Source organism: Sturnira hondurensis, unplaced genomic scaffold, assembly GCF_014824575.4.
Source record: "Sturnira hondurensis isolate 20B ecotype Veracruz unplaced genomic scaffold, ASM1482457v3 Scaffold0020884, whole genome shotgun sequence".
Lineage (NCBI taxonomy): Eukaryota > Metazoa > Chordata > Mammalia > Chiroptera > Phyllostomidae > Sturnira > Sturnira hondurensis.
The window spans coordinates 213,619-228,450 of record NW_028093515.1 but is presented as its reverse complement, the minus strand read 5'-3'; the positions used below and the strand labels follow the sequence as shown (position 1 = coordinate 228,450).

Sequence of the window (14,832 nt, the reverse complement as noted above, 5' to 3'; positions counted from 1 at the left end):
GCCTGTTGCCTCCCCAGTTTTCCAGTTTACTCCTGGGCCCCATTCATCCCAAATCGAGTCTACACAGTCGGCCTTGGTGGTTTTCTTTGTGCTTTATTCACTCAGAGGGTGGGAGTGGGTTCCGTGGGGGTGGAGTGGCTCCTGCGTGGGTCTGAGCCTGCAGGCCCTCTAGCCAGTGCAGACTCGGCCCCTCAGGCCTGGTTCCAAGGCACACCCTCCTCCCACCCCTGCAGTTGGGAGTGGAGTGGGGCGCCTGGCGAGGTGGGGGCTTTGGGGGTCGACCGTCCTAAGCCATGGGGTGTATCAGGAAGAAGGAGGATGTGAGGTCGGGGTCAGCCTTCCCTCCAGAGCTCCCGTCTGAGCACCTCTGCAGCCATCTTCAGCTCCTCTCCCGCGTGCTCCAGCTGCTCCGCGTCCTGCTCCTGGTGGGGTCAGAGATGGGGTGGTCAGCGCCCGCCAGAGGCAGGTCTCCTCCATGGTCGCCTGTGAATGGTGGCCATGTCAGCTTGCATAGTGGCAGCCGGCAGTGGTCATCCTGGGGTATGACAGTGGCCACAGTGGTTGCCATAGCACCGGAAGAGTAATGTTGGCTAGTGTGACCAGTGGTGGGGCCTACAGTGACTGCCATAGCCAACAGCTGCAGACACAGGACTAGCAAAGGTGCCAACTGGGGTGCCACGACCCATTTGGGAGGTGACAGCCATTTCGGTTACAGGCTGCTTTCTACAGTGGTGCCCGTCTTGTAGTTCAGGTTCACCAGGCCCAGCAGCAGCCTGTTCATGTGGCCAATTTGGTCATTGGGGACTAGCAATGGTGGCCAATTCAGACACTTCTGTGCACTAATGGTGGCCGTCTGGGCTGCTATAATGAGAGTGGAAACCATCTTGGTCAGGTAGAGGCCCTGCTGGGGTGTCCCTGTCCAGTCCTGGTCACAGCCATCCCTTCGTGGTGGGCCCTGCTGTTTGTGGCCCAGCACTCACCGGCAGCTGCGTGGCAGGAACTCCCCTGCCTGGTCTACCCTGCTCCCCACTGCCGCCTCTGCTCACCTCCCTCTCCGCAGCCTCTTCCTTCTCCTGCTTGGGCTCCGTTTCCGGCAGGCGGTGGTGGTGGTGCGGCAACTCCTCGTGCCTCTCTCTTCCCCTGCCCTCTGCCCCCTTCCACAGGCTGTGGCCCGCGCCCAGCTCCTGCAGGCCCTTCTCAGCCTCGAACTGGGCCGTCTCCTTGTCACTGGCCTGCTCTGCCACCCGCTTCTGGGGGCCACCTCCATCCTCTAGCTGCTGCTTCCACAGGTCCTCAAAGGTGTCCGAGGGCCCCCTCTTCTTTTCCTCCTCCTCCTCCTCTTCACGGGCCTCTTGGCGGAGCTGCTTGCGGACTCCCTGTTCCTGCACTTCAGACTCGTGGATCCTTTCCGCGGCCTCCTCCTCTTCCTCATCCCTCACCTCCTGGCTGGACTTTATCTTGCCAGCCTCCGGCTTCTTGAAATCTCCAACCAGCGGGCCTTTTTCCTCAGTGGACACACAGCTGTAGGGTTCTGTCTCACACATCTCTGGCCGAAAGAGGAAAGATGCTGTTTGTGCAGCCATTTGGGAAACACCTGGAGGAGTTCTGGGGCCCACCCAGAGCCCCACGGGGGGACCGCCCAGAACTGGGAGAGGAGGGTCAGGTGCTGAGGACACTGCCTGTCCCACCCTGGACCTGTGTAGAGGAGCCTCCAGGGCTGGCTGGGGCCCGGCTGGACGTGCTGGGGGAAGGGAGGACCACCACCTCTGTCAGCCCAGACTTGAGCCCAAGCAGGAGAAGAAGGAAGAGGCTTCGGAGACAGAGGTGAGCAGAGGAGGCAAGGAAGGGTTGGGGACACGAGGACACCCTCCAGGCAGCCCGGAGCAGAACCCCAGGTGGGGTGGGGGCTCCAGGAGGAACTGCAGCCTGGGCCCTCCTTACCTTTGTGGAGGAGAGTCGTACAAGGGCCTCGCTGGGCCTGACCAAGGGTCAGCACTTCTGTGACCACCTCTGCCAGACAGCGGGTCAGCTGGGGGTGTAGGGTCAGAGGGGAACCCGAGGTTAGGGCAGGTGGGGGTAGGGGGAGCAGCTGCAGAGGAAATGACTGTGGAGGCGGCTGGGCAGGGATGGCCAGCCCCCCCCCCCCCCCCCCCCCCCCCCGGGGGGGGTGCCCGGGGCGGGGGGGNGGCCCCCCCCCCCCCCCCCCCCCCGCCGCGGGGGTGTGAGCCAGGGCAAGGGGTCCGCACTTTTTACCTCCTCCTTGGACGGCCTCGGTGCCAACGGAGCAGCGGAGGCTGTGGAGGAAGGAGGTGGGAACTGGGCTCAAGACCCCGGTGCTGTCTCCAAGCGCCAAAGGCGTCCTGGTGCCTACAGCCTCCTCCCCAGTCCACTTGCCAGATGCGCTGTCCCCACGGGGAAACTCGGCCCATGAAGTTCCTCATCCGACCCCGTAGGATGCACTGTCCCAGCCCCCCATCACCCGAGCCCATGCTCCCCAGACCGCCGCCGAGGTGCTCCCTCCCCAGTTTCTGACACTCACATGTCCCCAGCAGCAGCACCAGCAGCGGGGACAGCGGCAGCACCTGCAGCACCGAGCGCCCGCAGCGCAGCATGGCGAGGCTTCCCGACCAGGGCCCTGGTGCTGTGAAGACTAGGGTGGCAGCTCCTTATAACCCGCGCCCCTGGCCTCCGCAAGGGAGGAAGTGACGTCACTGCCGCCCCCTCCCCGCCCGCGGCTAGACGACAGCTGTGGGGCGCCCGACCTGCCCGAGACCCTCAATTATTCATGGGAACCCACACCCTGCACCCGCTCCCCTCCTGCTTTTGGCGCCTCAGCATCAGGATATGGGGGCGGCGGGGGGAGTAGGTAGGTTTCCCCGCAGAAACAAGGTCTGACAAGCTTAGGTCCTAGCTGGGCGGCAGGGCTGGGTTCAAATCCAGCAGCGGCCACTTACTGACCGACCTCACGCAACTCCTACCCTTCCTTCCTTGGCCCCAGTTTCCTCATCTGGAAAGTGGGCCTCAAAGCCTGTTTCCTGGTTGTGGCTCCCAGCTCCACAGCTGCCAGCCCTGCTGTCCTGGGACAATCACTTCACCTCTCTGAGACCTGTTTCTTCGTTTGTAAACGAGAGCTGGTGACAACTTACTCTGCGGCTGAGGCTCTATAGTGAGGATTAAGTAACCGAACGTGTGTATATATATATATACACACGCTGACAAGCAGTTCCGGGGCTGCAGCACCTTCAGTGCTGTGACTTTTGTTGAGCACCTACTACATGCCGCCCCTCTTGCAGGCCCAGAGGCTGCTGGAGGGAAGGCACAGATATTTGAAAAGGGGGTGGCAGACAACACGCAAATAATCAGTGTGTAAGGAGGGAGGGAGGGACTGCGATGTGTCACATGCGTGTGGGTGCATCACTGGGTGCTGGGGGTTTTCCTTTGCGGCCAGGAAGCTCAGGGTAGTTCTCTCTGAGGTGACATCCGGGTCTCTACCCGAGTGATTAAAACGAAGCAACCACACAAGATCTAGGGGGGCAGGAGCCAGGGAGGGGATGAGTGAGTGCAAAGTCCAGAGTTGGGAATGGCCACAGCGTGACAGAGAGGGTGGAAGAGAAAGGTCGGGAGCAGATGGTGTGGGACCTTGTGGGCCACGGTGACAACTCTGTCCTTTCCTGAGTGAGTTGGAACCACAGAAGGGCTCTGGGCAGGAGGGGCATGGCTGCTGCTGGAGTCCTGGGGTCCCTCGGGCTGTGTGTGGGACACAGAGCAGGGAGACAGCAGACAAAGCGTGACTCTCCAAATGGGAGACAGTGGTGGACAGGACCATAAGGGGGCCGGGGACGAGAGACAGAGGGAGGGACCTGGGAATATTTTGGAGGTGGAGCCGTCTGGTCTGCAGATGGAGAGGATGTGAATATGAGGAGTCGAGGATGACTGCAGGGCCGGGGCCAGAGGAGCAGGGCACGCCTAGGGGAAGGGCAAGTTTTGGTTTTACCGTTTGTACTGCCTACTGGCCCCTGGACCGAATCTGGAAACCAAGGGATGAGGGTGAAATAGGTGAGCACGAGATGCCACTGCCCTAAAGGGGAGAGACCCCGGCATCCTCTCAGCCCCCTGGTGGCCCCCAAGCTACTGTGCAGGTGCCCCGGAAGTTGCTGGACACTTCCAGCTACGGCCCTTTGACGCTCGAGCACTTCTGAGCAATCGCCCAGCACCCCGCACGCTGGCCAAGACCATCTCCTTTGCTCACAGATCCACGAAGGCCAATGTTCCGACCATTTATTGTGGACCTTCTGCTAAGCACTGAGGTAGGGAGGGGGAAAGGAAGTGTGGAGGCCTCTCTCCTTTCCCCACCCCTAGAGCCTTCAGGTTCCCAGATGTCCTGCTTCCCAGTACAGGCTGGGACCCCCGGTGACAACAGTGTCACCAACTGATTGTGCAGAAATGGGGAAGAGGGAGAGGTGGACTCTGGAGTCCACAGGTCCAGGCGTGGAGCTAATGTGAGGCACACAGATGTCAGGACGGTCCTAGGACAACAGATCCCAGGGCCCCAGGGTCCCCTGAGGTCCAAGAAGCAGCAATAACCCTGGTGGCTGATGAGTCCTCAGCTCAAGACAGGCTGTCCTGGGAGCCTGGGCTTCTGGCGCTGGTTGGGCCCGATGTACTGGAGAGGCACGTGGGTAGGAGCCGTGATCCGGTCGGTGCCGAGGTAGGGCTGGAGAGCAGGGGGCACGAGGACCGAGCCGTCCTGGGGACAGAGCAGACCTCAGGCCGCTGCCGCTGCACGAGCCCTCTGCCCTCTGCCCTCTGCCCCTCTGGGTGCAATCCTTCGGCCTCTCACCTTCTGCTGATTGCTCTCCAGGAGGGCGATGAGCAGGCGGGGGACAGCACAGGCGGTGGCATTCACCTGGGAGAGGGCCATGCTCAGATGGCTCAGACCAGGGCCCCTGCGGGGCCTCCCAGGGAGGGGCTGAGGCCATTCGGGATGTGGTGTGGGCGCGGGGAGGTGCAGGCGCTCACCGTGTGGGCAAACTGCAGCTCCCCAGCCTCCGTCTGGAACATGATGTGGAGGCGACGGCTCTGGAAGTCTGTGCAGTTGGAAGCACTGGTGACCTGGACAGGGGGCAGGGTTGGGCCGAGAGGGTCAGGTGCGGGGGGCACGGTCTTCCACCTTCCCCTGTGTCCCCACGGGAGCCGGGGCTCACCTCGCCAAAGCGGCCCCGGCCTGGCATCCAGGCCTCAATGTCGAACTTTCGGTAGGCGGGAAGGCCCAGTTCCTGGGTGGGCATGTCCAGAACCCTGCAGCCATGGAGCACGAAAAGGCAAAGTTCAGGGTGAGGAAGAGGAGAGAAAATAGGGAAATGATGCAAGAAAAGGTAGCCAGGGTGAGGAAGAGGAGAGAAAATAGGGAAATGATGCAAGAAAAGGTAGCCAAAAGGTGGGCAATGGAAGTAACAAAGATAGTGTCAGAGGGGACACCTCCTTGAGGCAGGGGCTGGTGACGGAGCTGATACAGCAGGAGGGACAGGAGGAGCTGACGGGAGAGGCCGGAGAGGAGAGAAGGCACTTGGCCACATCTCCAGGCCATTCCCCACGGCCAGTCGCACCGTCTGTAATAATGGCATCCCCAATTTTTGTAATGGGTCACCCAGGAAAGTGTTTGCATTTCTGTCTCTTTTGAAAGCTACGCGTGACTGGCGGTGAGGGGAAGCAGATATCCAACACCCAGGGGCGTGCCCCCTTCCCACTGGGCCGTGGGGAGCCGGCACGGACCACATGTTGGAGGCAGCACCCTAGGGATGGGGAGCGACAGGGAGGAAAGGGCCTGGCTCTCGACCCTGTGCTGCTTATGCTGTGGTTACAGTCCCATAACCCTGATGGAGACTTCAGAGACTGATGGGCAGAGAGCCTACATGGTAATACAGGGACAAGGGGGCAGTGTTCGGAGAAGGAGGGAGGATTTTCAAAATGGAGAAGCGCGAGCCCAGCACCTGCCTCCTTGTGCCCCTCACCCTCCACCACAGCCGCCCCCTCCGCACCGGAAGTGCAAGCCCAGCTCTGTCAGGATCTCCATCTGCAGGGACAGGAACTCCTCCAGCAGCTGCGAGCTCTGCTCCAGCCCTGGGCCAGTCACCCCAAACATCTCCACCTGGGGCAGAGCAGGGACACAGGAGTCAGGAGACCCCAGGCTGTTGGGGTGACCGCCACCCCCCCCCCCGCAGTGCCCACTACGCCAACCTTGGTGAAGTGGTGCACTCGATACAGCCCCCACGGCTCCTTCCCCGTGTCCGTCTCTGCCCGGTAGCAGGTACTGGAACAAACCATTCTGGGGGGGTAGGGGGGGAGGTCAGGGAGGGGAGAGGGCATGTCACAGGTGGGGACAAGGTCTACAGGAACTGGGCATCACCTGATTGGCAGGTCCCTGAAGGCCACAGAGTGGTCCATGAAGTAGCCTGGGAGGAGAGGGGGACAGAATGGGTCAGCCAGGGCCGCCTTCCATCCATAGGCAACTTCTGAGAGGATCAGAAAAGGTGTCCCCTCTGGCAGATGCAACCTCCTGTCGGGGCGCAGTTGACAACCTGAGGACTGCATCTGTCCGGCCTCGGGGTTGCTGAGGCGTCCCAGGCAGGCGGCTGCACCCCCATCAGTACGCTTCAGGTTGTCCCCCCACAGTCCCCCCTGCTCTGAGGACACTGGAGGCAGACTCACCTGCAAGCCCCACCTCTGCCGTCCCGGCCAGGTTGAGGTCTTCAAAGCGGGAGGGGTCAATGTTGTAAATTTGGGACGGGTTGGCATTTGGGGTCATCCCGCAGCCTTCCTGAGGAGGCGGCCAAGCCACAGAGGTCAGGGGCAGGTAACCATGGCATCCTCCATCTTTGCGGTCACACCCCCTACTTGTCCCCTAGAAGCATCTGGAATCACCCCGGCCTCCCAGTTCCGTCCTGACCCCTCGAGCCAGCCCCAGGACGCTTTCCTCAGGGGACAGACTGGTCTCCCTGCCCGGAGCCCCCTGAACGGGGCCTGACGCACAGCCTGGCAAAGAGAACAGAGTCCTCACTCACAAACACAGCTCCTCGGAGAAGGTCTGGCACCGTCATGGGGGTGAAGCCCTGTGCGGGGGAAGGGAAGGGTTGAGGAACACAGGCAGGACCCCAGCTGGATGCCGAGCTCAGGCCCGAAGAAGGTTCACTGCAGATGGGCCAATGGTGCCCCCTGTCACTCCACTCCACTCCAGAGGAAACTGAGGGAGGCCCAAGCAGTGGGCTGGGAGCCAGCCCTGGGCTCCCAGTCTCTGGGACCCTCTTCTGGTGCTTCACGGCTTCCACACTCAATCACCCCGCACGGGGCAGCCAGAAGTACAGTGTGATCGTGTCCCCCGTCTGCTGAAATAAAGACTCCTGGGGCTCCAAGGCCCTCTCCACGGCCAATGTCAATGTCCCACGCATTCAGCGCCTGCTGACCCCTCCGGTTTCAGAGCACGTGGTTTCCCCAACCCTCCTTTTACGTGATGGGCAGGCAGTGAGTGTAGTCATTACAAGGACGGCTCTGCCTTGCACCTACTCCTGAGCCTAAGGCCTTGGGCGACTTACTCTCCTGCCCAGGCCTCAATTTCTCCATCTCTACAGTGGGGGTAATACTAGCACCCACATCATAAAGTTGCCGTAAATATTAAGTGGGTTAATGATACACAAAGTTCTGAAAACAGAGACTGGAACCTGGGCCACACCCCTTCTCAACACTTTGAGCTTTCTGAGCTCAGCTTCAATGCCCCCCCCCCCCCCCCCCCCCCCCCCCCCCCCCCCCCCCANTCCCCCCCCCCCCCCCCCCCCCCGCGACAGCCTTCCCGTCCTTGCCCGTACCCGGTGGATGAGCTTGTTGAGTGTGAAGTTGACCAGGCCGTGTTGTAGGAGGGCTCCAGCGCCTCGCAGGTAATAGGAGCGGTGGCCGGACACGTGAGACAGGCGCCTGGGAGACAGATGGGCACACCAGTGGGGGCATGTGGGTGAGGGCTTGGGGGGGGGGAAGAGGGGGCCCCACGCACCCTGGGGCAGAGGCCCAGCTGTCAAATGGGAGACCGGGCATCAAACATTCATGCAGGGTGTGGCCTTGGTGGTTCAACAGCCCGTGCTGGGCAGGGGGAGACAGAGCTGGCAGCCAGCTGTTGGGGTGGGGAGGGCTGGGCAGAAGGGGCTGGTCGGGGCGGGGCTCACTTCTGACGGATGATGTCGAGTTTCTCGGCAATTTCCAGGTGGCCCCGGGGTTGGAAGGAGAAAGCTGGATGTGGATGAAAAGCAATGGGGTGAGAAGGGGCAGGGGGACTGGGACAGAGAAAAAGAAGGTTAGAGAGACAGCAGGAAGGAAAGGGAGAGAGAGGAAAACAGGCCTGGAAAAGGGACAGGGAGGGGAAGAAAGAGGAGAGAGAAAGACACAAGTGAGAAACAGAGAGAAAGAGAGGGAATAAGACAGAGGCAGAGATGGACGTTGGAAAGGGAAGGAGACGGAGGCAGCGAAGGAGAGGAAGGGAGACGGAAGGAGAAGGGAACACTGTGTGGACAGGAGAGAGAACTGGAGACAGAGGGAGACGCACAGAGCCAGGGAAGAAAAGCACATGAGAGAAGGGGCCCATGACAGAGCCAGCCAGCCAGACACACACACACTTGGGCACACACAGAGACAGCAGGGTGAGAAGGCCCGATGGGGTGAGGGGACAGAGAATGAACACAGAACCGCCCCACAGACACCCTGGCCAGGGCCCAGCCAGAGCCGGCGAGGCAGGGAGCTGGAGCCACCTCCCCCTGTGCCCAGGGTTCCACGGGTGCCAGTGCAGTCCCAGACCCTAGTCCCCTGCCCCCGCCCTCGCCCCCCCGGCCTAGAGTCCCTAGGTCTGTGTGGCCCACCTGGTTTGTCTCCAATCACATGCAGCACTCGGGCCCGGCTCTCGTCCCCGACAGGCTGCAGGGAGACAGAGGGCATCACTGGGAAGGGGACACTAGGCAAGCCCCTGGCCGCCTGCCGCCCAGCGCCGGGCTTACCGCGTCTGGGTGGGTCTGGTTGGGCAGCCTCAGTGCCTGCGAGTAGAACTGCTCCTCAAGCAGGGCCTTCTTGGGGTACAGGGGCATGAGCTGCTTCCGGATCTCCCGACCATGTGCCCGCAGACTTTGGTATTGGGGATCCTGGGGGCGGGGCAAGCAGGGTCACCCCAGGACAGGGTGTGGGAGTCCCTCAACCAGCCAGACTGGGATCTTGGCCAGCAGATCCTTGTGGTGGACATTTGTTGCCTCCTCTTTGGGCCCAATATCCTTAATTTCCTTTAGGAAACCTCCCTTCTCCCCTCCCCTTCACATGGCACTTCCATGGGGACGTGACTCAGGCCTGGATTACTGGAACATTCCATTGCTTTGGCCACAGTGATTGGCTCAAAGACAGGCACATGACACAAGCCAAACTCCTTCGAATCGGCCCTAGGACTACGGCTGGAGCTATCAGGGAAGTAGTTCTCTGCGACTGTCTCCTTCCACCTAAGGGAGAACGCTGGTCTGGGAATAAGAGGGAAGCAGAACCAAATAGGAAGCCAGGACCTGGATCCAGCTGTACCTGAAGCTCACATTTTAGTTTCGATAGTGCCTCATGAATCGATAGTGCCTGGTTTTCTTTTTTCCTTAATCCTGTTTGAGTTGCCACAAACAGTGGAGGAATCATGACCGTCACTGTCACACAGAATGGGGCAATCATGACTGATATGATCCCTGCTGCCCAGCCCCCACCAGGGTCAGGACGGCACCTCCCCTGGTACCTGCTGCACTTGCTTATCGTCCTGGTTCACCTGGTAGAAGAGAGAGAGAGACGGGGTGATTAGGTTAATGAAGCTGGAGGTGGGGAGGAGGGAGGGTGAAAGGTCAAACAGGGCCAAGGGATCTGAATTCCTTGCTTTGCTAATGCCTGGCTGGGTCCCTCCTGGCCTGTGCCTCAGTTTCTGTCAGTAAAGCTGGGAGGAGGCAAAGTAACATAATAGTAATCATCGCTGCAGCCTCGTTTATTGAGTGCTGCCTCACGCCTGGCTCCGCACAGAGGACCCTCGTACGATCCTATTTCTTCATAGCGTACTCCATGAGGTTGGCACCAACGTGACCTCATTTTGTAGACGAGAAAACTGAGGCTCGGAAAGGCAGCCTGGGAGCGTGTATTTAGAGGCCTGCAACCAAGGGCCTTTGACACTCTGAGCCCCCACGAAGCCGAGCAGCAGAGGGAATCAGACGGACCTGGTCTGCGTGCTCCGTGCTGAGCAGCTGTGTGTCCTCTCTGCCTCTCTGTCCCTCCGAGCCTTGGTATCCCCACTGCGAAAGGGGACAATAACAGGGCCCCTAGCAGCCCGGTGAGCAGCTTCCCTGAGACGACGTGCCTGCACTCACTGACCACTCACCAAGGTCCACTGTGTGTTTGTGTTTTAGGCCTCACCTGAGGAGGATATTCATTGTTTGCCGAGAGAGAGGGAGGGAGGGAGGAAGGAGAAAGAAGAAAGAGAGAAACATCCACGTGAGAGAGAAACATTGATTGGTTGCCTCCTGTACATGTCTGGACCAGGACTGAACTTGCAACCTAGGTATGTGCCCTGACCGGGAATCAATCCTGCAAACTTTTGGTGAACAGGACGACACCCTAACCAGCCAAGCCACTCGGCCAGGGCTCAACTGTGTTGTTTTCGTCGTCTGCCCCTGTGCTGCATGGTGCTGCCCCTTCAAAAAGGCACTCGAGCCAGAAACGTGCCATTTTCTGCCTCTGGCAGAATCACTGTATACGGCGGCCATCTTGGAACTGTGAGAGGGAAACTGAGTTCAAATCACCATAGCGGAGTCACGGGTAGAGAGAGAGGGAAAGAAACTGGGGTGGGGATGCTGGAGGAGCTGCTAATTTATCAACCCCGGTGTCCTGGACAGCCTGTTGCATGAGGTAATCAGTGTCCACATCCTCCTTCAAGTTCCTCCCATTGGGTTTCTCATTACAGCAGCCAGAGCTGCCCTGGCCGTGTGGCTCAGTTGGTTGGAGCATCGTCCCATACACCTAAGGGTTTCAAGTTTGATTCCTGGTCAGGGCACGTACGGGAGGCAGCCGATCGATGTTCCTCACACCAATGTTTCTCTCTCCCCTCTCCCCATTTCCTCTTTCTCGAAAATCAATAACATATCCTTGGATGAGGATTAAAAAGAAGAAGAAAAAGCGGTCAGAGGCACCCTGGCCCCACCCCCACCCACCCGGCACGCCCACGCTCACCAGCAGAGACCGCACTGCCTCAGCCACGGCTCCCTTCTCATCTTCCAGGCTCTGGATCTGCTCTTGCAGCTGCCTCAGCTCCTGCCACGTCGAGATCTGGGGGTGGACACAGCAGGGAAAGGTGTGAAGTGGCCCCCATCCTTTGCCTCTTCTGGCTGGACCCTCCCCCCACTGGCTGGCTGGACCAGCGGTGGGGTGAGGTGGAGACCCTCACTGCTCAAGGGAGCCGTTCTTCCCTGCTTCTCTCACTACTGGGACTTCCCGCTGCTTCTTTTTCAGTCCTTTTGGATTGGACGGTGGACCCTGAGGATAGCTCAACAGGACAACATCCTAAGGGACACAGAGCAAGAAGATGAAAGGATCTGGGCACTAAGGGACGTGGAGCGGAGGCCCCCTGCCAGCGCTCAACTCTTGATTCCCACGTCAGAGCAAACGAGCCTCTATCCTAGGGGCTGCCACAGCCGCTGACCCTGCACTCTCCTACACAGGTCAGGAGGGCTGAGAGAGGCCGGCACCCAGCTATCACTTCCTGGGTATGCATATTGGCATGGGGGCCTTCTGGGAGCCCAGGTCCCCGGGCAAACCCCTTTGTCCTCTCTGGTTGCAGTTACCCTTTGACAAAACGGTACAGATGCTGTCTGACTGCTCCGGGCTGGGAGTCTGAGGGGAAAAGCTGACCCCAGGGTGCGTTGCTACTTGCTTGGTGGCTCCTCCTGGGTGACCCCCGGACACTTCACGCTCACTGTGGGCTGCTACTACCTGTAAAGCCATGTGCCACATCTGGCTTCACACTTCATGCCCCAAAGAAGTGTTTTTCAAGCTTTGGAATGCGATCCATTACTGGGTTATAACATTCACTTAGGATCTCTAAATCTGCCCTTTAAAACACTGTGGTAAATGCACATCAGATTTACCGATTTTGTCATTGTTAAGCGTACAGTTCAGTGGCACAAAGTACATTCACACTGTTGTGCTATCTCGTCCCCTATCTGTCTACAGAACTGGTTCATCTTCCCCACCTGAAACTGTGTAGCCTTAAACACTAACTTCCGTTCTCCCCTTCCCCAGCCCCTGGCACCCACCCTTATTCACCATTCTTCTGTCTCTATGAAACTGACTACTCTCAGGGAAATCATACAGTATGTCTTTTTATCAGTGGACTTTTTCACTTAGCACAATGTCCTCAAGGTTCATCCATGATACGACATATGGTAGGACTTCCTTTTCAAGGCTCAATATTCTGTTGTGTGTGTGTGTGTGTGTGTGTGTGTGTGTGTGTATCCCATTTTGCTTACCCATTCATCTGTCAATGGACACTTAGGTTATTTCCACACATTGGCTATTGGGAATAATGCTGCCTCGAGCATCAGTGTCCAAATGTCTGTTCAAGTACCTGCTTTCAGTTCTCTGGGACATATGCCCAGAAGAGGAATTGCTGGGTCATATGGTAACTGGACGTTTCATGTCTGGATTAACTGCCAGACTGTTTTCCCAAAGTGGATGTAACGTTTTACATTCCCACCAACGATGCAGAGGGTTCCAATTTCTCTACGCCCTTGCCCAAACTTGTTATTTCCTGCTTTCTTGATAAGAGCCATCCTAAAGGGGGTCTAAGCTAGCACTTGTAAAATTAAATATAATAAAACAGAAGAGTACATCATGCATAGTAAGAGCAAGTATTGTCGATAAAACTTTGGTTCCATCTTTGGGTGTGTGCACTCAATCATGATGTACAATGTTTCTTACTCTCGGTGACAAAGTCTGGAAGACCCTAGTAAAGGTGGTGACACTCTAAATTACCTGCCTGTATGCTTTGGTGGTAGTGCTGGTGCCTCCACCTGGAACACTCTTCTCCTCTGTTCCCCTGGCTAACCTCACTCATTCCACAAATGTTTGCCCAATGCCACCTCCTCTGAGAAGCCCTCCCAATACTAGGTCCTTTACTCTGTCATCACAGCACTTACCAAAGATTTATTTTACGTTTTTATGTTAAATATCTCTCTTTCACTACACTGTGAACTCAGATCGCCCTGCTCACAAGTAACTACAGTGGAGTAGTCAAGACTGGCTTCTGGAGCCAAACAGCATTGTTCAAATGCCCACCTGTCACTTACAAGCATCATGATTTTGGGTATGTTACGGTATTTTTTGGACCATAAGTCGCATGCAGGTTTTATAGGAAAATAGGAAAAAATTGTGAAAAAAAAAGGGGTAAAATATTTAATAACAAATAATATTCCACTACTGTAAATGTAAACAGAATTCAACAGCGGCATTAACAACCATTATTCCTCCCAAATGGCGGCGGTGGGGGTGGGGAGGGGGGAGTGCGTCTTATAATCTGAAAAATATGGGTAATTATCTTTTCCGAGCCTTAGCTTCTCCTCTAATAAAATGGGGGAAAGAATGGCACCTTCTTCCCAGCGTTCTTGCAAAACTTAAATGTGGTTCATATGTACAAAGCACTTAGAACAGGATGGTAGGCAAATCCAAGAGGGCCGCATGGATTTGGGGTCCCCACCATTCCCCGCCTAGAAGTATGGTTCCATACTTCTATGGTTCCAGGTTTCAGTTCCCCAAAAGATAGCGTTACATAAGTGCTGAGTATTTTATTATTATTCACCACCTATTCTCAACACCAGGAACATAGATAGGCGCTCCCTCCCTATCGGTTCATTCGTTAAATAACCCTATTTAACTGCCTGTTATGCGTGGGGCAAATGCAGGACCTTTCATTCTCTAAAGGCAAGAACCACTCCCACTCTCTCACTCCGTCAGATTCACTCCCCTCTTCCCCCCGCCTTTGCATTTGGTCCTAGGCTAAGCCTGGCATGAAATCGAAGCACAGGGGACATTGGCACAAAGTTCCCAGCACAGAGTAGATACCCAGCCCGCTTTATGGGACAGGAGCATAATGAGTAGTTTAGAGAACAAGGACTTCGCACTCAGTGCACAACTGGCAAACTCGTGAGGGCCAAGCACAATACTGGTTACACTTGGGAGGAAACTAAAATTCCTACAACAAGACCGCTCCCAGCTGGAGAGTGTCTCGCTCGCACATTTTTCCGTAAAGCACACAGCTAGTAGGCAAAGCGCTCCGGCCCCTGACGGCTAACCCACGCAAGCGCACTCACGATCCCCTGCAGGTCTTCCGGCCGCAGCTCCCCCTTGCGGTGCTCCAGGGTGAGCGCGACTTCTTCCGGGCATGCGCAGAGCCGCTCCATGTCCAGCTGAGGGAGTGCACTGTAGCCATCGCGCGCGTGCTCGTACAGGAGGTTCCGGTCTCGTTTCTCGGTTGTGAAACTCCTCTTTGGGCTCTGGTTGCTGACACAACCTCTTCGGGGCCGGATCCGTCGGCAGGCCACCAAAGACCACAAACGCCGCGCTGTGGACGCAGCCATTTTGGCAGGAAGACTAGGAGACACACACCCTTCGTCCCGTCCACTCCGCGTTTAGACCAATTGCAAAGCAGTCGTCCTGGTCGGGATGAGCCACTCAGACCCTGGAATAGGTGAGCCCCTCCCACATCCGAGAAAAGTTTACCGAGATTGACTCAGTCGTTGC

At 57.7% G+C, this 14,832-nt stretch overlaps 2 protein-coding genes across 2 annotated transcripts; both read right to left on the bottom strand.

The window, feature by feature from the left end:
* Nucleotides 1–58: 58 nt before the first annotated feature.
* CCER2 (coiled-coil glutamate rich protein 2) lies at nucleotides 59–3,190 on the bottom strand. The gene is made up of 5 exons (XM_037030773.1): nucleotides 2,540–3,190; nucleotides 2,254–2,294; nucleotides 1,942–2,029; nucleotides 1,047–1,546; nucleotides 59–422 (listed from the first exon to the last, which is right to left on the bottom strand). Exons 1-5 carry the CDS (start codon nucleotides 2,610–2,612, stop codon nucleotides 333–335), a joined length of 792 nt encoding a protein of 263 aa, XP_036886668.1. The 5' UTR covers nucleotides 2,613–3,190; the 3' UTR covers nucleotides 59–332.
* Nucleotides 3,191–4,252: 1,062 nt separating this feature from the next.
* On the bottom strand, nucleotides 4,253–14,827 carry SARS2 (seryl-tRNA synthetase 2, mitochondrial). Its single transcript, XM_037030736.1, has 16 exons — nucleotides 14,403–14,827; nucleotides 11,269–11,364; nucleotides 9,794–9,823; nucleotides 9,033–9,173; nucleotides 8,898–8,952; nucleotides 8,211–8,274; nucleotides 7,860–7,965; nucleotides 7,062–7,109; nucleotides 6,709–6,817; nucleotides 6,407–6,452; nucleotides 6,238–6,325; nucleotides 6,039–6,148; nucleotides 5,205–5,298; nucleotides 5,020–5,112; nucleotides 4,841–4,906; nucleotides 4,253–4,747 (listed from the first exon to the last, which is right to left on the bottom strand). Exons 1-16 carry the CDS (start codon nucleotides 14,667–14,669, stop codon nucleotides 4,604–4,606), a joined length of 1,557 nt encoding a protein of 518 aa, XP_036886631.1. The 5' UTR covers nucleotides 14,670–14,827; the 3' UTR covers nucleotides 4,253–4,603.
* Nucleotides 14,828–14,832: the final 5 nt, after the last annotated feature.